The following is a 22363-nucleotide window of genomic DNA, read 5'->3' on the forward strand; positions in this document are numbered from 1 at the left end:
TATTTGGCGGATCAAAGTCACCAAACCTCTTTTTCAACCATAGAGTGATTGTTGGCATAGATCTAAATTAGAGACTACAGTGACAAAATAAGGTGTGAAAATCTCTCAGAATGTTGTTCATATCATTCTTGGCTAATTTTGTCTGTATGACACTATGAACTCTCATTCAGACACAATGGGAGAAAAATGAATATACATCACCTGGAGAGAGGGAACTATTAAGCTTGATCTTGGAAATTCTAGCATACATAAAATAAAACCAAAGCCCCAAGCAACAAAACAAACCCCTAGTCTCACTGCTTAGATTCAGCTTACAATGTAAATGATATTGAAAGATCCAAGGATGATGTTAGCCTTAGCATGCTTAAGAGATAAAAGTTAAAATTCTTAGCTCATTTAGTGACCTCCTGAAACAAAAAACCTTTAAGTGAGTCCTAAGATTTAATTTAAGAAGAATTCATGATGACATGGCTCCTTTAAGAGATATTCAGCATGTCATTAATCATAAACCAAACAAAGCTCTCAAATCCTTCCAACTTCCACATAAACTGAAAATAAATAAATTGAACTAGATCAATGTTGTAAATGGCGGTAGACAGTGGCGAGGAAGTCAGTGACCGCCTAGGCACCGAGGTGCCTAGGCAGTTGAATTTTTTTCTATATATATATATATATAGAATAATTTTAGTAGGCTTAACTATATTAATTAGAAATAAAAAATTTAATCTAAATATTTTTTAAAAAATAGTTTTTAAAATATATATATATTATATTAATAGGATAATTTTATTATGTTATAATTAAGCCTATTTAAATTATCCTAATCATAGCTAAGAATTAATTAAAATTATTAATCGATTAAACCCTAAATTAAAAAAGAAAAACTTAACTTTCTTTCTGTTTCGGCTTCTGCTTCAAACGTGTTGCCAAACTCAAGCAACGCGTCCGAACATATCGTCGAGCCGAATGACGAGTTTGGACCCGTCGTCGGGCTCGAGCAACGTTTTCGGGATTGGCGATGTGTCGGGGCTCGGACGATGCGTCCGAGCCTATCATTGGGCTCAAGCGACATGTCCAAGCCCGTCATCGGGCTCGGACGACGCGTCCAAGCTCATGCGAGGGGTCCAGACTCGTCACCGGGCCTAAGCGACGCTTCTGGGCTCGTCACCGCACGCCAACGCCACGCTTGTGCAATGCTGGTGCGAGCGAAACGACCAGATTTCTAAACTAATGACGACGGCAGCGATAACAGCAGTAGCAACCTACGTTGACTTTTGACCGCCTAAAATACCACCTTTGATCCAAACGGTGTGGTTGATATCTGCCTCCGGCCTAGGCAGCCGCCAAATGACAAATGTGCTTATAATAATTCTATTAAGACAGTAATTGGTGATGTGCCCATTCTAATAACAAATTATCATGCTTCTCAAACTGGTTGACCTACTGATGTAGTTTCTTTGGCTACTTTCCATCAAACTGAGAGATTTCTTGAGTGTATACAAGAAACATGTGCTGATCATAGGAGAAAAATTGCATATATGAGATGAACATTATAAACTATAAATTGATGTATCTAGTAAACCAGAAGAGTACAATAAAAGAGATTATGTCCTTGTATATATAAGCCAAAACACTTTCTTAAATACATCTTCAAGAACCTTTATGCTTGCTCCTCCTATACAGTGTGAACAATTGAATGTAATGCTTATTTACAGTGTGCTGACAAACTCAAAAATCAGTCCAAATTTCTAACATAGAGAATATACTTTTATAGGGAGAATTTCATAGCTCCTTTCACAGTTGGATTTCCCACAGGTCATTTCCAAACATTCTCACCTTCAATATGAAACCAACACTCTCATCTTCAACATTGTCCTTTCCCAAAAAAGTTAAGATGCAAAAAAATGTTTCCGCCTTGCGGGAACTTGAAGAGTTTCCATGTTCATTAGTAAGGACAAACTATTGAATCTAGATACAAGTTTACCTAAGAAATCAAATACCCTTTGTGATCTGTTTGGAAGTCATAAAAGAGGGATTATACTACCATTGATTGGAAGGAAAATAAAAATCAAATGGAATCAACTATGATTTGAAAGAAATTAAAGAAGGAGAGTGTTGACATCACTTTAATGCTAAATTGTCCTAAAAGCAGGTATCAACTATAGATAATATGGCTAACCCTAGTCGTTGGGTAATGTTTACTTTAAGAAATAGATTGTATGTTCATGATTAGGTCTATTTAATTCAATGGATGCAAAATTATGCATTTACATAAAAGGCATGATTGCACAACTGAAAAAATTGTTCAATGATCATGCTTTGCTTATGATCATGTAAATTTGCCAAAAATCATGTTATTCCTAGAAAATTTGTGATTCAACTTGAGTTACATACTCGAACTCGATTCTTAAGCCCAATCCATATTCAATTATTAAGCCAATTCTTAAGACACGTGCAGTGGAGGCAAACCCACACATCGAGTTACATTTTGTTTTCCTCTTTTAAAAAAGATCCATCAAAATATTAAGTCTATTTTTAGGAATTTTGCAAAGAAAAAATCAAAAACAGAATTCAAAATTCACGATTTTGAGAAAGCAAAGATGAAGAAAACCCTGAAGGCTCTCGTTGAAAACGAGAAGAAGAGAGAAGAAGAAAATTCTCAAAAGCAAAGATGAAGAAAACCCTGAAGGCTCTCGTTGAAAATGAGAAGAAGAGAGAAGAAGAAAATGAACGAATGGCAATAGCAGAAATTTGAGTAGGGACAAGAACTCCAAGTGGATGGAAGCAATTAACGCGAACTCTTAAGATGAGAAAAAAGACATGGGACAGGAGCAGTGAGGTAGAAGTTTATTATTAATAATTGAATATTTTAATAATTCAGGATATTAATAATTCACCCCATTTTATATGGTAGTAAACTAATGTTAGTATGCTACTACAAGTATATAAAGCTACTTATATCAATAATTTATTATGATTAAATGTTAAGATAAATACAAGATTCTTATTTATTAAAAATAGTATATTAATAAGCTTATAAATATGATATTTTTAATAATTATAAATAAGTATTAATAATGAATTGAATAAATCAAATAATGCAACTCATACATCTAACACTGTAGTATTGAAGCATATACTAATATATTTTGTCGATAAGAAATACATACTGATACTACAAATAGACAGTTTAATATCATATAATGATGACAACAATTCAACATAAGTAGGAGGCCGTATGATCTAGACATTATACTAATAATATAGCTTTTGTTAATAATTGTATTCTCTCTCACTAGGTCACATTCTAAGGCATGCTAGCTAGCAAGATTGCCAAGTAAATTACATGAATATATCATGTGTTCTGTCAAAATCTCTTAGGGGAAGACATACCACAACATAATTATCAACTTGAAATTCTCAGCACTTTCCATGTGCATCAACAGCAAGCACTTTCCATGTGCATCAACAGCAAGCTTATACAATTCATAACATACAATTACTTTTTCGCCAAATTTTAGTAAATAATTGTTATGCTGGGAAAAGGAACGGAAAGCTTCTGAAATATGAGAGCCTAGTGAAAAGAGTGTAATCTATAGTATTTAAACCAAATACAATTTTAAAGGGAAAGATTAGAACCTTTTTAAGTCAGAAAACCCTTAACTAGATGTTTAAGATCAAATCCCAATATTTTTGCCTTTAGACCCAGCAATTGTCTAAGAAAGTTTCTAAAAGAGAAACTGAGCACTTTAGTTTGGTCATCCATTTGGCAGGGAGAGTTTAATACTTATGTTTTAAGTCAAATAATTCCCACAAAATCTTACAAAAATAGCTAATAAAATTAACATCTCTATTAAACACCATAACTAATAGCAAAGCGTATATGACGGATAATTGGCTATTTGGCTTTCTTAAAAGAATAAAATGAATAATTTTTTGGATCAATTAATGACAACTAAAATGGAATCATGGCCATGTAGTGTCTTTGGAAATCCGAGAGAAAAATTCAAACTCACATCTTCTCAAGATACGTGGTACGGATAATGGATAAAGCCAATGTTATGTTACAAAAGACTCAAGAGATGAGAATGATCAAACTCCAAGTGCTAGCACCTAAAAAATGTTATCTTTTTTGAAAATCTATCTGTACTATGTCTACATAAAGAGCATTTTCTATCTCAGAACCAGAGTTTACAATGAAAGAAAAAAAGTCCCACCACATCAAGAAGCTCAAATAGTAACCATATCAACACCTAAAATGAGTCTCAAGCAAACATTTTATAGATTCTCTAAACACAAAAGAAAACATGATGCTTGATAATGTTATTGCTAATGAATCTAAGAAAAAAGATAATGTTTGTCATTTATCCTTATTTATATAATGAATTTACAACAATGTTCTATCAAATAGGCAAAATTTAGCATGTGTATACACAAGGATAAAAATAAATTCAAGTACACAACACCTTGTCATAAACTGGGATAAAGTAGTAACCATTTGGTGCACACTGAGTCCATTCCTTTACCAACCCATCAAGTGTGCAAAGTTCAACCTAAATAAAAAATTTGGAATTAGACAGGTTCCAATATAAACAGTAGAAACATAATGCAACAATAATTTACTATAAGGGAGGCATCAATGGTCCGCCAAAACATTCAATAAAAATTGATGAAAAGAACGAATCACATAAACAAGCAACCACCAAAATAGTACAATGATTGAAGCTTTATATAATCAGTTTCAATGATTAAAAAAAAGTGTATCGGTGGCAGACGTGCTGCCTACGAGAATTTTGAGGACCTAGATATCTTTATATTAAATGCATCACACAAACGAAGACAAACATAGCAAACAATCTCGTAAGAGCCTACCCTTATCTGTGAATAATCCAACTTTGTGTCCGAAGCCTTCCTTGATTTGATCAACGACGAGCTCGCCTGTAACAACCAGGTAGTTTCTCAGAAGACGAGGAAGCAACTTCAACAACTAAGACAGTGAACTAAAAGGATAAAGAGCAAATAATCCGTTGGAACGCATCGTATTCATCGATCTCACGGTGGATCCCGATCCTGACCTCTACGAACCCGCCGCAGCCATGAATCTCATCTGCCACAGATGGTAGGGGAAGGACGGCGAAAAGAAGGCCGACGAGGACGAGACCGCCGATTCCCATCCCTCTGGAGTTGCGCATTGGCAGATCAGATCCGTTGAGTGAAGGTGGACGAAGTGCCGAGGGATCGCTCAACTTCTTATTTGGTTTGCTGCCTTCGAGTTAAACCCTAGCTCGTCGAACTGTCTGGACGAAGCAGAAGCCCACCCGACCCGTCGTTACTCGGAATCGAGTCGGCTTTGTTCAACACACTAATCATTTCCATGTGTCACGTTAAAAATAAATAAATAAATTAGAAAAGTAGTGCTCAAAGGCATTCACACTGTAATAAAAAAAATAAAATTTATCCATCCAACGATCTTCATTTTAAGATTATCTATAAAAATAAATTAAAAAATTATAATTGATCATTTATTTTAATTTCATTAAAATTCAATCCTTATCAAAAATACTCGCATATTAAATAGTTTAATCATATTTTCAAATACTACTTTGACTTTTGAATATATAGTTTTTACTTTCTTTGTTTTTGTTGTGTAAATACCTTTATTAAATATGATTTATCAATTTCAATGGCACAAACGGATTTATCCCTTACAATCATGTTTTATAATTTCATTAATAATTTTTTTAAAAAAAAAAAGTAAAGGGTCTTTATATTTAACACCAAGCTAATTTTGAAATTAGGATGCTGCAACAAGGTGGATCTGCCACCTTAAAGGGTCTTTATATTTAACACCAAACTAATTTTGAAATTAGTTTGCATCTGTCAATTCGTGTGTCAACCTTTAATATCAATTTTAATGGTGCAAATTAATTTAACAATCAGTTTTATAGTTGTAAAATCATATTTTTTATGATTTTATGAGTATATATATTATGAATCATTTTGTGCAACTAGAATCTAAGGATGCTAATTGACCAAAGTTGCACCATGTTAAAGTATTTTTGATAAAATTTAAATTAAAATTATTTTAAAATAGAATATTAAATTATGAATGAAATAAATATTTTAAAACAGGAAATATCCTTTGATGATATGGATAAAAAGGAGTGCACTTTTTAGTGAGCTTGGACACATGGACCATAAATATAAAAGAAAAAAAATGCGCTTTTAATTTTCTGCCTTCATTCTTCTATTTCCTATGGGCTCTTTGTTTATCTCAATAGGATATTCTCATCATTTTGATCAAATGGACGTAGAAGAAAGCTTTGGAAATCTTGAGTAGGCCATTTCAATGAAAAAATATGCATACCATATGAAAGATGAAGGATCAACAAGCATGATTCATCCAGCTGATGCCTTCCAATAACTCAACATGATCCGCAATATCCATGGAATATTAAAACCACCAAACAAGGATTGCAACTAAATCAATCCATATAGGGGAGAGCAATGACATGATATAGAAAGGATGACTATTCATTAGCTCCACAGACCATCTCAAGCAATTTGTTAGTTTGGGAGTTCAGTTCTATCTTATCATCTTCAATCCTTTGGCGAAGTGTAGGATCCGTTGCATTGGCGGCCAAATAGGTACGAAGGAGCTTTTCATATGCATTTAAATCAAGATGCCCGAGCTGCCTCAAGCACTGGCAGAACCTCTCTGCCCCTTTAACATCCTTTGTGTCTTCAAAGGCTTTCTGGAAAGTGTCCACTTGATCTTGACTTAACTTCCACTCATTCCCTTTCATCCTTGAAATTGCTGTTTCTAACCACATAAGAGCAGAATCCATGTCATTGTTCTGCAAGTAGTAATCTAAGAACATTCCACAAGTCTTGAAATTAGGAACAGCACCCTTTTCTGAAGCTCTCTCCCAAACCCCCTGAGCTTGTTGAATCATATTTTTTCTCAAATATGAACCTATCATGGCGTTTGCCACCCACACATCAAAGATCACGCAAACAGATTCCCATTCTTCATACAAATCTTGCTGGCAATTGATATCATCAAATTTATCTAGGGCCTGCAGCATAATGCGATAGCTACGATTGTGGTTAGGTTTTCGAAAGACAGTCTTAAAGGACTTCCATATTCTTTTCACCTCCTCTAAATTGCCGATCCTTGAATATGAGCTGATTAAAAAATGATAAGGCACACGATCTCGACCATCTATAAGCTTTTCAATCTTCTTGAGAGCAGTCTCAGCTTTTGTGATTAGACCAGCTGAGCAATAAATGGAAGCTAAGGTACTGTATGCGGACCATCTCAACTTAATTTTTTCATCCTCCTCTGCTTCTTTTATAACTCGTTCTACTGATTCAATGTCATTCAATGAGGCATAGCAGTTCATCAGGATGCAGCATGTATCCGTATCTGGAACTATGTTATCTGACTTCATCTCTTGGTACTGGCTGAGAACCTTCTCATGCTGGCCCAACCTCATATAAAGGGACATTAAGTTGAAATGGACCTGAGTATTTGAGGCTATGCTCTGGTTCTTCATTTCATTGTAAAGAGAAATCGCTTTATCAGCATTCTTATTTTCCTCTGAGCAATAACTACTCAAAAGGGCTCCATATGTGTGCTGATTTTTGGCTGGTTCGGGCAAGTCTGAAAAATATTTCTTTGCTGCTTCGATACCCCTGACTTTAGCAATGAGGCCTAGGCGCAATGCATAATTGATGTCAGTCTTTTTTGTATTTTTGGTGTTTTCCATCCACTCCATGAGCTGTAAAAAAAAATAAAACATGAATGAATTTAAAAAGCCAAGAGGAAATTAAAACAAATGAACTATAAGTAATGAGACTGAGAAACAGAAACTGAAATCGACAACATTAATCATGTATGTGATCTTTATCTTTTTGAAAGAATTAGTGCCTTTTAGTCACCAACAAATGGGAATTTCATACCAACTTATAAAAAAATACAAAATTACTTAAATATTCAAGCAAAGGACCAAAATCAAACTCACATTTTTGGTCACCAACAGTGGCAGTTTCGTACCAACTTTCAAAACTTTTTTTTTAATTATCCAAAATTATTTCTAAACATTAGTAACGGGGCAAAACTAAATAAGGAACAAACAACTAACGGGCCAGATTGTCCACCAAGTAATTAGGATGTCAAATTTATTATCACACGGGTTCCCTATGTCTCATTTCAAAACTGTTTCATCCTTAAAATGTTCCACTGATCATAGAAGGCTGTGTCCCCTCCCTAAGAATTTCAAATAAATTATAACTTCTCTTGTCATTTTATAGGGAATGTTTTTATTCTCCTCCTGCACATATCTACTTCCATTGTCTTCTCTTTCTCTTATTGTTTATTTAATTTTTCAACCGCTCTCCATTGTAGCCACTTGAAGATGAATTAGATTATCATAGATTAATATCGATCTCCAACTCATAGATCTTATGTGACACATCTGTTATTCATCTACGGGACTTCCATTCGAGGCCATGTTACTTCCCTCCGAGCTCGTTCAGGTCAGCTACATGGATTTTATCCCTCCATGGAGCACTTGTGTTTCGTTGAAACTTTTAGCATTTTGACTATGGTATCTACATGGCCTACATCAACACAAGTTTTATTCCCTTCAATTTTCCCACTATAATAAATCAACTCACACCCTCGGAAAAAAAGATGGGGCATCCTTTAGTTTTCAGAATCAATGTTACATAGGCCAGTAATGGTGTTTAGGAACCCTAAACTTATACTGTACATAGCCTGGAGAAATAAAAAAATCATCAAAACACACCATCCTTTACTCAGTTAGAAGATGCATGCAAGAAGCTGAAAGGAAATGGCAAACGAGGAGGAGCTTTCGTTACCTCAAGGGCGTGCGCGTGGCGCTGGTACCTGCGGAGTTCCTTAACGTACCTAATCAGCTCATCCGCGCACACAGGCCTCCCTTCATTCACCCACTCGTCCAGCGTCGTCGTCACACTCCCCTCGGGAGCTCTCTTCAGAGCCGACAGCTGGAGGAACAGTACGCTCGGATCCTTCTTTTCTTTAGTCCCGACCGCCATAGCTACAGCCGCGTCGGCCGGCAAAGATGTCGCAGCGGCCGCCGCACAGAATCTCATCTTGGTCGCCGCGGCCGACCAAAGCGAGAGTAGTCGGACGGAGCGCTTCGCCGTGATCATTTTTTCCAACTGGCGAGCCTCCACGATTGTAGGCGGCGACGCTGCTAGGGTTTTGTACACTGGCGGGAGGGTTTAGGTCTTCGCGCTCAGCTAAGATCATTCACATTAGCAAATTTCCCAGACTGCACTTCTATTTTTCTTTTCAAAATCGTTCTTGAAAATTTTCATTTGTGACATTTACATATAATTTTATTAATTTCATAAAACATTACTAGAATGCATTAATTACTCTGATGGCCGATGAAAAATTTTCGTGGGATCGAATCGATCACTTCAGAAATAGTGAATGAGGCTAACTGAAATTTATCATTTTTTTATAGAATTAATTACAAATATTATGTAAAAAAATTAAATATATATATAGCTAGAAGATTCTCTATTAAAAACAGTTGGAGAACATAAAAAAACTAATATTCAATGGACACGAGAACGTTGCACCTGTATGTAATCTAATGGCTAAACAAGCCATGTGGCCTTAAATTATTAATTCTACAACTCTTCCACAAGCAAGGCATCAATTTTAACAAACCCTAAATCACACAGAAAGATCATAGAATAGAAAAATGAGTTTCTCAGAAGTAGACACTCTGATCGTGCCAAATTGGAGATGAAGCACAAAATAGTGCAGCATATGAAAAGATTGATGGAAAGAAACTCTTGTCTTAAATCAAGGATTGCTCTGTTCTTTAAAAGAATGTAGCAATCAAATTAAAAATGTGTGAGAAGGAGAAACTCTTTTGAGAGGATAGAGATAAACAAGAATTTTAGTTTGTACACCTAAAAAGAGATAAAATATCAAGAGAAAGGGAGTCAGATTCTGATATTTACTTTGAGAAGAAAGGAGATGTAGACAAGAGAACAAGTTCATTTCTGAGATTCAACTTGAGAAAGAGAGAATAACTTATTTATCTCTTAATCTTGCATTCATGTCAAGAATTAATGAAAATATAGAAAATAAAATAGGGGTGGCATATTTAGTTTTTTGTCACTGCTTAAATTAAATACAACAATCAAGCCTTATCCCACTAGGTGGGGCCTATTATATCGATATCATTAAACTCTATTCCCAATTATATCATCATCTATATTTACATAAACTGTTGGTGCCCTAGTTAGTTTTTGATGTGATCGACCAGGTTAAGTTAGGTCCTGTGTTTTGCTAATCCCTCTGCTAAGAGCGCAGGAGCTTAGGTACAGAGGAAGTCGAGCGTAAGACGTAGCGGACGAGAAGGATTGTGCGGGGAAGTGAGCCGACGAGCTAGGTGCAATCCGAGGGACGCAGAAGCTATGGAAGAGTACGCCGGTGGAGCAAGAAGGACGTGTGCGACGTCCGAAGGACGAGAAGCCGGGAGGAAGCACGCTCGAAGGGCGAAAGGCCGGAGTCGGGTTCGGGTGAGCCTAACTCCGGTTGGCCAGAAATCACCCAACCGACGATTCTACAAAAAGTCAACAAAAGTCAATCTGTTGACTTTGACCGTTGACTTTGACCAGAGAAAAGACTTTGACCAAAGAAAAGACTTTGACTTGGATGTGGCGTTTGAAGAGAAAAAAAAGGGGAGAAAATATAATTAAGTTTTTATCTTTTATTATACAAAGGATAAATACTTAATTATTACTAAGGATAATTATCTTTATCTTTTATTAAAGATAAAGTTTATCTTTATTTAATCAATGGTTATAATCAAAGCCTATCTCTGATCAATGGTTAGGATTGCATCAACGGATCAACGGCCAAGAGAAAGTTCATCTATGATCAACGATTTAGGTTTATTCTCTTGGGCTATAAATAGACTTAGAGTTTTAGAGTATAGACATTCATTGAATTATAATCTCTCTTTCTCTCTAAGTAGAGTTCTCAGTTGTAAGACTTCTCCGCCATAAGGAGTATTCATTAGTTGAGCATCATTGTCTTGGAAGCAACGATCTGTTGCAACCAAGTTTTTTTTAAGAGACGAGTGCATTCCGCTTCAATTTTCTAACCGTCTATTCAACCCCCTTCTAGCCGGTCAACTCGATCCTACAAGTGGTATCAGAGTCAGGTTAGCTTTTGAAGGACTAACCGCCCGAGAAAGCAATAAGACGATGGCCGGCGCGCATATTTATCCACCTAAATTCGAAGGGGACTTCACCGTTTGGAAAAAAAAATGGAGGTATTTTTTCGTACAGATTTCGAAATTCTATTATCAATTAATTACGGTTTTGTAGCTCCAAAAGATGCAAACGGAGAAGAAAAAGAAGAAAGCCTGTGGAACAAAAAGGAACAATCCGAGTCAGTAGCTAATGGTAAGGCTGAATTTCACTTACTGACGGTTCTACCTCCTCAAGAAGTGAGTCGGATCGGCAACTACTCCTCTGCAAAAGAGCTTTGGGAGAAGTTCTTAGAACTTCACGAGGGTATCTCAGAAGCCAAGTCAGCAAGGAAAGATCTCTTACGAAATAAATTGATAAATCTACGAATGATGGAAGGAGAAACAGTAGCAGAACTTCATGCCAAAATCAAGGAACTAATCTCCGGACTCTCTCAACTTGGCGAATCGGTAAGTAATCGTGACTCAATTCGATACGCCCTCAACGCCTTCCCAAGAACCTCGGTGTGGAGCTCGATCGTCGACGCATTCTATATTTCCAAAGATTTAGAGGTAAGTACGTTAGATGAATTATTTTCTACTTTCGAATTACACGAATCTCGATGGACAGGATCTAGAAAGACAGACAATCTAGCCCTAAACACAAGGACAACGGAGAAGGAATTAGAATCCTCGACGGACGACGAGACAACGCAAATGGTAAGCTCATTTAAAAGTTTTTTTTAAAGCTAATAAGTTTTCGAGGACGCAGAAGAAGAGACGGTCTCCAAAGAAAAGAACTGTTCGATGCTACAACTGCAAAGAGGAGGGACATCTAAAAGACCAGTGTCCCAAGTTCAAGAACCAGTCAAAGAAGAAGAAAGCATTGAAGGCCACCTGGGACGAAACCTCGTCGGACGAATCGGAAGTTCAAGAGTACGCAGGACTTGCGCTGATGGCAAGTCATCAAGAAGGGAGCACTGATGAAGGGGGAGCGACGTCAGAAGAAAGCGACGACGAAGGGGAACCTCGCTTTTCGAAAGCGATCCGGTAAGTGAGGTTTGTTTTCTTCCCCATGATCAGTTGTACGCTGGTGTTAAAGCCTTGCTCAAATCTAATGGTAGACTAGAAAAAGAAAATTCTAAACTAAAAATTGAAAACACTGATTTGAAAATTTTAGTCGAAAAACACTACAAAAAAACAGGTATTTTGCGACGAATTTTTGGGACGAATAGTTTTCGTCGCCAATCAGCAACGAATTTTGGGACGAATCAAAATTTCGTTGCTAATCTGCAACAAACTTTGCGACGAAAAAAATATTAGTTGCCAATTTAGCAACTCAATATATTCGTCGCAAACTTCGTTGCAAAAACTTATTCGTTGCCAAATTCGTCGCCGAATTGGCGACGAACAAGAAGTTCGTCGCCAATTTGGCGACGAATAAGAAATTCGTCGCCAAATTGGCGACGAATAAGAAATTCGTCGCAAATTTGGCGACGAATAAGAAATTCGTCGCCAAATTTGCGACGAATTTGGCAACGAATAAGGTTTTCGTTGCAAAACTTCACTAAAATCTGAATTTTCCTTTTCTTCTCCCACGCGAACTTGGCGACGAATACACTATTCGTCGCCAATTTGGCGACGAATTTAATTGTTCGTCGCCAAATTGGCGACGAATAAGAAATTCGTCGCCAAATTGGCGACGAATTTGGCAACGAATAAGGTTTTCGTTGCAAAACTTCACTAAAATCTGAATTTTCCTTTTCTTCTCCCACGCGAACTTGGCGACGAATACACTATTCGTCGCCAATTTGGCGACGAATTTAATTGTTCGTCGCCAAATTGGCGACGAATAAGAAATTCGTTGCCAATTTGGCGACGAATTTGGCAACGAATAAGGTTTTCGTTGCAAAACTTCATTAAAATCTGAATTTCCCTTTTCTTCTCTCACGCCAATTTGGCGACGAATACACTATTCGTCGCCAATTTGGCGACGAATTTCGCCAAATTGTTCGTCGCCAAATTGGCGACGAATAAGAAATTCGTTGCCAATTTGGCGACGAATTTGGCAACGAATAAGGTTTTCGTTGCAAAACTTCACTAAAATCTGAATTTCCCTTTTCTTCTCCCACGCCAATTTGGCGACGAATACACTATTCGTCGCCAATTTGGCGACGAATTTAATTGTTCGTCGCAAAATTAGCGACGAATTTTATTATTCGTCGCCAAATTGGCGACGAATTTGGCGCCGAATTCCGATTCGTCGCAAAACTTAACCCTAGATCCGAACTTTTCTTTTCTTCTCCCACGCGAACTTGGCGACGAATGCCCGATTCATCGCCAATTTGGCGACGAATTTTATTGTTCGTCGCCAATTTGGCGACGAATGTGATTATTCGTCGCCAATTTGGCGACGAATTTGGCGACGAAGTTGGTTTCGTTGCAAAAAACTTACTAAATCCCTAACTCCGAACTTTTCTTTTCTTCTCCCACGCGATCGAAGATTCTGCCGCAGCGAAGTTTCTGCCGCAGCTCTCGCCGAAACTCCTCTCCCTCGCCGGATCTCTCTCACTCGCCGGATCTCTCACTCGCCGGATCTCTCTCCCTCGCCGGAGCTCTCCCTCGCCGGATTTCTCCCTCGCCGAAGCTCTCCCTCGATCTCTCCCTCGCCGAAGCTCTCCCTCGCCGGATCTCGCTGATTTCTGGCCGAGTTCTCTCCGAAATCTTTCCTCCTCACGTGGTAAGCTTCCTCCTTCCTTTTTGTTTTTTTTTCCTATGTTTTTCACCGCCGGCGCTGCTGGAGAGACATCGTCCACGTTAAATTGCCGATAGTTTGATGCGTTGTTTATGATTACTACAGACATGCAGAGACAACTTGTTTGCAATGGTTGCAGGAGCGTTCTTCTTTACCCTAGGGGAGCCACTAATGTATGTTGTGCAATATGCAACAACATAACTGCAGTCCCCCCTCCAGGTGCTTCTTTTGGATTTTTTTTTTCTTATTGAATGGGTTGATTTCTCTACATGTATGTTTTCCTTGGGTTTGTGTATTATTGTTGCAATACTATCTTTGCTACAAGTTCTAAGGCTATGCTTGTATTAGGAATATTTTCTAGGGGTTAGGTAGCAAGTCATAGAATCAATACCCTGAGTTTCTTGATGTTAAAGTACAACCATGGTTATCCTCCTCTCTCCACACTTATTATATTATTTCCTCTGTTCTTAATGTTTTAACTAAAATGTGTATTTTAAAATATGGTTGCCAAAGAAGAAGCTTTGAATTTGTTTCTTCCACCATGATGTGTATGGGGTGCAGAACAGTTTAATCTCATATCCTAGTTCTCCACCATTTTGTAACAGTGCAATTCTCCCATGCCTTTTTGCCGCATGTCTATCTTTATGAGCATTTGTTAACAATGGTAATACCATAGTTCAAGGCTACACCAATGAGTTAATTATGTTTTAGTTTTACAAAATGCGCCATTCCTCTCACTTCATAATTGTGCATTGTTACGCCATAGGCCACTCTCTGCTTGTATATTATATATGTCAATGTGGAAGTTTAAATCACCAGGTATGCAGGAATGGAGATGGCACATCTTGTATGTGGTGGCTGCCGAATTCTATTGATGTATAATAGAGGTGCAAAAAATGTAAGATGCTCCTGCTGTAACACAATCAATTTTGCAAGACCAGGTCTGTGTTTTTTTTACGTTCTGTTAACTTTTACATATAATTATTATAGTTCGGTGACCCCATAGTACTTACCTGTATTTTGTACTAATGAATTTATGATTAACAAGACTGAATGTTTGTCATGCATATGAACTTGCTAGTCATTCTAGGTTCTCTAATTTGCATTTTGTTGGCCCTTTGGATTGAAACTTTGTTGGTCCTTTGGATTGAGTCCTCTTGTTCAGATGATTTGTTCTTAAAATGCTTTCTATTTTCAACAAGATAGCCATCTGGCAGTAACAATAATAGGATGCAAATGTTCATCTTTTTAGATCTTTGAAGACGTGATGTATGGAGAGAGGAATACTTAAGACTAGAGGTAAGTAGTACAAACTTTGTCTGAAGTCCTTTTTTATTTTTTGTTCTTATTATTAGTTTAAATTGGTAAATTTTGATTAGGAGGTCCAATACTTGTTAGAGATTATTCAATACAAAGCTTTTTTTGTATTATATCATGTTTTAGAGAGCTACATTCTCTACCAAATCTGGCATCATATAGGTGATAGTCAAAATCATTCATTTTAGTAGAGAATAATTTTTAAAGTGTATTTTATTTAACATAAAATATTTCCTAAAATATATTTTATATATTTCCTAAAGTGTCTTTACATATTTAGTTTATAGGTTTAAGTTTTAATTTTAAGAATGATACTTTTTCTTTATCATGTTTTCTTATGCAGGAGAAAAAAAGATACTGACGGAGAAAGAAGCAGAGTCTCCGGAGAGCAAAAACGAGCACAATGATTCTATTGCATCTTTTTAATTCTTTATCCTCAACCCTCTTGACATTACATATATTGATATATGTATGTGGATGTGGATTGATATGTATAATAATTTGTAGAATGTGGATTGACGATATATATAGATGTGGATGTTTGTGATTTTAATTTGTGTGAATTGATATGTGTATGTGGATGTGGATTGATATTAATATGTGTACAGGTTATTTGTAAAATTTGATTCGATCCGATTGGATCGTGTATTGTATCTATGGGATAATCACCAAATAAAGGGGTAGGAAAGAAAAATTTTGATTTTGCGACGAATTTTACGACGAAAATGATTCCGTCGCCAAATTCGTCCCCAAATTCGTTGCAGATTTGCGATGAAAACTAGATTCATCGCCAATCTGCAACGAATTCTGCGACGAAAATGATTTCGTCCCAGAATTGTCGCAAATCTGCAACGAATTCTGCGACAAAAATTATTTCATCCCAGAATTCATCCCCAAATTCGTCGCAGATTTGCGACGAAAATCAGATTCGTCGCAGATTTGCAACGAAAATGGAATTCGTCGCTAATCTGCGACGAAAACATTTCGTCGCAAATCTGCAACGAAAATGATTCGTCGCAGATTTGCGACGAATTCGATTTTCGTCGCAAATCTGCGACGAAAAAATTTCGTCGCAAATCTGCAACGAAAATGATTCGTCGCAGATTTGCGACGAATTCTATTTTCGTCGCAAATCTGCGACGAATTTGGGGACGAATTTTAGTTTTCGTCGCAAATATCTGCAACGAAACGAGAAATTTTGTCGCCAAACTTGGCGGCGACTTTATAGCAACGAAAAATCGCAAAATTCGTCGCAAAATATTCTGCGACGAATTTTTTTTTAAAATTCGTTGCAGAATTCGTCCCAAAATCAGTGTTTTTTTGTAGTGAGGAGCTTAGGTACAGAGGAAGTCGAGCGTAAGACGTAGCGGACGAGAAGGATTGTGCGGGGAAGTGAGCCGACGAGCTCGGTGCAATCCGAGGGACGCAGAAGCTATGGAAGAGTACGCCGGTGGAGCGAGAAGGACGTGTGCGACGTCCGAAGGACGAGAAGCCGGGAGGAAGCACGCTCGAAGGGCGAAAGGCCGGAGTCGGGTTCGGGTGAGCCTAACTCCGGTTGGCCAGAAATCACCCAACCGACGATTCTACAAAAAGTCAACAAAAGTCAATCTGTTGACTTTGACCGTTGACTTTGATCAGAGAAAAGACTTTGACCAGAGAAAAGACTTTGACTGGATGTGACGTTTGAAGAGAAAAAAAAGGGAGAAAATATAATTAAGTTTTTATCTTTTATTATACAAAGGATAAATACTTAATTATTACTAAGGATAATTATCTTTATCTTTTATTAAAGATAAAGTTTATCTTTATTTAATCAATGGTTATAATTAAAGCCTATCTCTGATCAATGGTTAGGATTGCATCAACGGATCAACGGCCAAGAGAAAGTTCATCTATGATCAACGATTTAGGTTTATTCTCTTGGGCTATAAATAGACTTAGAGTTTTAGAGTATTGGCATTCATTGAATTATAATCTCTCTTTCTCTCTAAGTTTTTGAGTTCTCAGTTGTAAGACTTCTCCGCCATAAGGAGTATTCATTAGTTGAGCATCATTGTCTTGGAAGCAACGATCTGTTGCAACCAAGTTTTTTTTAAGAGACGAGTGCATTCTGGTTCAATTTTCTAACCGTCTATTCAACCCCCCTTCTAGTCGGTCAACTCGATCCTACATAAACTTTATCTTATTTTATTATTACTAACCAAGTCTTTTTAAAATTTTCTCTTCCTCGTTTGATTTGCATATTTGTTATAGTTTCACATCGTCTAACTAAAACATTTAATGATCATCTAAATACATGTTCATATCATCAACATATATATCTCCTGGAGTTGTCCCTCAATAAATATAACCCCGACTTTCTCTCTAATGTTTTCATTTCTATCTTATCTATCCTCGTATATCCCCGCATCCACCTTCACATCCTCATCTCCGCAACTCTTATATGATCATGTATTTGAGTCATAACCCAACATTCAGCTCCATATATATAACATAGCAAATCTAACCGTTATTTTATAAAATTTTTCTTTAAGTTTTAGAAGTATTTTATAATCATAAAAAATACTTGACATTCTCCTCTATTTCAACCATTCTATTTGTATTTTATGTAAGTCATCTCATAATCCCTCCATCATTTGGAAAAAATTATCTTAAATACTTAAAGCTTTCGATTACAAATAACTTGTCATCTCCTATCTTAATAATTGTCTCATTATATCTAATATTACTAAATTTAAATTTCATATATTCTATCTTTACTCTACTAAGTCTAAAACCTTTCGCTTCCCATGTTTTTCGCCAAGATTCGAATTTAGCATTTACTTCTTCACGTGTTTCATTTATCAAAATAATATCATCTACAAACAACATACATCACGGTACCGTGTCTTAGATATATCTAGGGAGATCATTCATAATTAGTATAAAAAGATAAGGACTTAGAGTTGATCTTTGATGTAACTTTATTTTTATAGGGAACACTTCGATTACTCTCCTAAAATCTTTACTTTTGTCATTACATTCTTATATACATCCTTAAGTATTTCAATATAAGTTACACTGACATCTCTCTTTTCTAGAATTCTCCTTATAATTTTTTTAGGTAAAGTTTTTTTAAGTTGATGAATACCACATGTAAGTCTTACTTCTGTTCTCAATACTTTTCAATTAGTTGCATGAAAAGATATATAGCTTTTATTGTCGACAATCATAAATCCAAATTGATTTTCGATCACCTTTGTATCCTTCTTAAGTTTTTTTTTATTACTCCTTTTTAAAATTTCATAGTATAAATCATTAGTTTAATACCCTTATAGTTTGCATAATTTTATGTCTCCTTTGTTCTTATATAAAGGAACTAGAGTGCTTGCCCTCACTGATCATACATTTTTTTTTCATTTTAAATATTTAATTGAATAATTTTGTAATCATTCAATACCTTGTTTCCCTAGGCACTTTCATATCTCTATCGGAATACCATCCAGATATATAAAAAAAAATGTCTGACATTTTCCTTGGAGAAAGCAAGAAGATGATAAAGACTGAAGAGAAAGAAAGTAAAAAAAAATCTAACAATTACCTAAAAACAGAGATATTGGAACAGAAAGATAATGTAGTAATCACCATGCTTCTATTAGCAATAGGTAAACATCACTTGAGGGAATGAGGGAAGAGGAGAAACATCACTTCAAAATATCAACCTTAATGAGTTTTTAAACTACCCATCTTTTTCTAGCCATCTTTTTGTAACTTGTTCTTTCTGTTATTAGCCCCTATTCTTTGAATTTTGTAACTTTTCTTTTTGTAATAAAGACTGCTTCCTTTTTATTAACTTATGTACACTAGTACCTCTTCCGTTCTTATGAAATACAATTTTATTGTGGCATGTTCTAGATATGAGTCACACATTGGTCTAAGCCCTTGGGATTAGATGTGGTCGGGTCTTGCCTAGGATCTTGATGCAGACAATGTATGCTTAGAAATGAAGGGGCACAGAACTTGCAAAGAAGTTATAAAGACTTAAAAAGTAATTTCAGGAGACAGTAAGTTATTGGAGCTGCAGTCAAAGACAGAATGGAAAATTTTGGCTGTTGCACTGTCTTGATAAATAAGCACATGTGGGACTAAGTTACATGTCTAATAGAGATTCAGAATTCATCTTTGGAAAGAGAATATAGTTTAATATTGAAAGGTCAAGTTAGACTAGAAATTATTCTTGAAATTGTCTTTAGTACACAAAATAGGAAATAGAGTTAGAGATGAAATTTTAGTTTCAAGAATGGCACATTCTTTTCTCTGGATGTTAGAACAATGTATGCAATCAAGTTTGAGTCTATCTTTGTATACAATACAAATGTTACTAAGATATAGAATAGAGACTAAATACATTCCCACAACTTCAATTATGACCCTCTATAATTGGGCATTGTAACTTTAAAGTTCATATATTACAAGATGGCAATAAATACTAATAGTAATGTATATAACAGAGAAATACATAATTCCACTGTTCTGGCCTCTGACTCACAACCAAGGTTGTCAAAATCGCGAGTCAACTCGGCGAGTTTACGAGTTTACGAACTATTATTTCAATTCCGTGTTGAATCAGCTTAAAATCGGGCCCCCCTTGTAAACTCGTAAACTCGCGAGTCAACTCGGTCAAACTCGATAAACAAAGGAAATCTTTGTTTGATGTTTTCTTTTATCAAATTTGGACAATGGAAGCTTATTTGGTGTATCTATTGGACTATTTTTGTATGAAATTTTAAATTTGTCATTTTGTAACTTGATGTTGAAACATAAATTTTGAAAATTTCATATCTTTTCATGTTAAATTTTCATGTTTAGTCTTTTTTTTATATGTGAAAACATGTTGTTGATAACTATGTTTATGCTTTTTTATTAGATATGTGAAATAGTGATTGTTCTTATGAAGTTATGATCAAATATATATTATTTGACATTTTATAACTCTTTTTTGGATTATCTGTAAACTCATACGAGTTTACGATACGAATTTACGATACGAGTTTGTGCACCCCTAACCGAGTCGACACTGGAATCGCGAGTTTGACAACCTTGCTCACAACGATTCTTGATGTGTCATGGCTACTTTAAGATAGATTTGTCTAACAAATATAGATACTAGAAAAGCATCTCAAACCTGGAAGGATATTGATAAATGAATAAAATCTGATGTCAAAGAAGAAGTAATAGATTTATATAATATTGATAAGAGGTCAACTTTTACATCAAATGGTCCACCATCTTTTATAGAACAACTTTCACCATTGACAGCACCTTTGACCCTTCCTGATAGTGAGAACCTGCAGGTGAGTAAATTACATGAGTGTATTTATCATCTGGCCACAAAAATCTCTCCATATAAAATGGAAATGGGAATTGTCTATATAAGACATACCCTGTGAAAATGAAATTGATATCTATATTTGAGTTACAACCATCTTGGTTAACTGTGACAGGAAACCTGTAGAGTGGTAACCAAGAATCTATAGTCAATAACATAGTTGGATGAGAAGGTAAAAATACCTTCAACAGTACAGATATAGATCCGTCTAATTGAAATTATTGGTATAGAGTGCTACTTCCTTTGTTTTTGTTGTGGAAATACCCTTTCGCAATGTGATTTATCAATTTCAATGGCGCAAATTGATTTATCCCTTAAAATCATAAGTTTTATTATTTCAATAATATTTTTTTTAAAAAAAATCTGATGCTAAGTAAAGGATCTTTAAAGTTTAACACCAAGCTAATTTTGCATCTATGTAATCGTGTATCAACCTTTAATATCAATTTTAATGGTGCAAATTAATTTAAAAATCAGTTTTATAGTTGTAAAACCATATTTTTATGATTTTATGAGTATATATATTATGAATCATTTTGTGCAACTAGAATCTAAGGATGCTAATTGATCAAAGTTGCACCATGTTAAAGTATTTTTGATAAAATTTAAATTAATATTATTTTAAAATAGAATATTAAATTATGAATGAAATAAATATTTTAAAACAGGAAATATCTTTTGATGATATGGATAAAAAGGAGTGCACTTTTTAGTGAGCTCGGACACATGGACCATAAATATAAAAGAAAAAAAAATGCACTTTTAATTTTCTGCCTTCATTCTTCTGTTTCCTATTGGCTCTTTGTTTATCTCAAAAGGATATTCTCATCATTTTGATCAAATGGGCGTAGAAGAAAGCTTTGGAAATCTTGAGTAGGCCATTTCAATGAAAACATATGCATACCATATGAAAGATCGATGAAGGATCAACAAGCATGATTCATCCAGCTGATGCCTTCCAATAACCCAACATGATCCACATGATTCATCATGCTTGTAATGTAATCAGGATTACATTACAAGATAATTTATTTTGTTTGATAATATTTTAAAGATGTAATGTAATGTAATGTAATCATGATTATATTACAAGATAATTTACTTTGTAATCGAGATTACAAAGGAAATAATAGGTAATCCGATTGACGTCGCGACACAAATTGCGCGATCTGTCTTAGATTTCGCCGGAACGCTGCGAGATAATCCTCCTCTTCACCTCTCGCGCGACGGTACAACCTTCTCTTCACCGCTCGCACGACCTGTCTCAGATTTCGCTGGTCGCGACACAACCCTAAAACCCTAATAAAAGGTCAGGGCTCCGGACTCCGCCAGCAGTCACGAGATCCCTTCGAGGTAATCCTCTCCTTTCACCATTGCCGCCTCCGTCGTCGTCTACTGAGATTTTCTCGACATCGACGCACGATCTAGTCTTCAACTTTTCTTCCTTCTGTACATGCTCTGCGACTTTCTCATTTTGATTTCATTAAGCAAGACGTCTCTTTAAATCAGTTGGTCAGAAATCATATACTAGGTTCATAAATTATAGCAATTGGTTGCATCTTTGTTACAGTAGGGCTGACGTGGTCTGTTGTTCTGATCAGGGCAATATGCTTGTGAAGAATTAATTTGTATTTATATTTTTATTTTCTGTAAACT

The 22363-nt window shown here is 35.8% G+C and overlaps 1 protein-coding gene and 1 pseudogene across 1 annotated transcript in view; both read right to left on the reverse strand.

Moving 5' to 3' along the window:
- Positions 1–5299, reverse strand: part of LOC141814728 (uncharacterized) — a 28182-nt gene extending 22883 nt beyond the window's left edge. The window contains exons 1-3 of the mRNA XM_074702673.1: positions 5076–5299; positions 4873–4938; positions 4467–4553 (exon numbers count right to left, since the gene is read on the reverse strand). Coding sequence (XP_074558774.1) covers positions 4467–4553; positions 4873–4938; positions 5076–5192 — 270 coding nt within the window. The 5' untranslated portion in view covers positions 5193–5299. The remainder of the gene's footprint in view (positions 1–4466; positions 4554–4872; positions 4939–5075) is intronic.
- Positions 5300–6398: 1099 nt separating this feature from the next.
- Positions 6399–9301, reverse strand: LOC141815282 (pentatricopeptide repeat-containing protein At4g01990, mitochondrial-like; annotated as a pseudogene).
- Positions 9302–22363: the final 13062 nt, after the last annotated feature.

Source organism: Curcuma longa, chromosome 21 (assembly GCF_044706935.1).
Source record: "Curcuma longa cultivar G26 ecotype Majalengka, Jawa Barat chromosome 21, ITB_CL_G26_1.1, whole genome shotgun sequence".
NCBI classification, from domain to species: Eukaryota; Viridiplantae; Streptophyta; class Magnoliopsida; order Zingiberales; family Zingiberaceae; genus Curcuma; species Curcuma longa.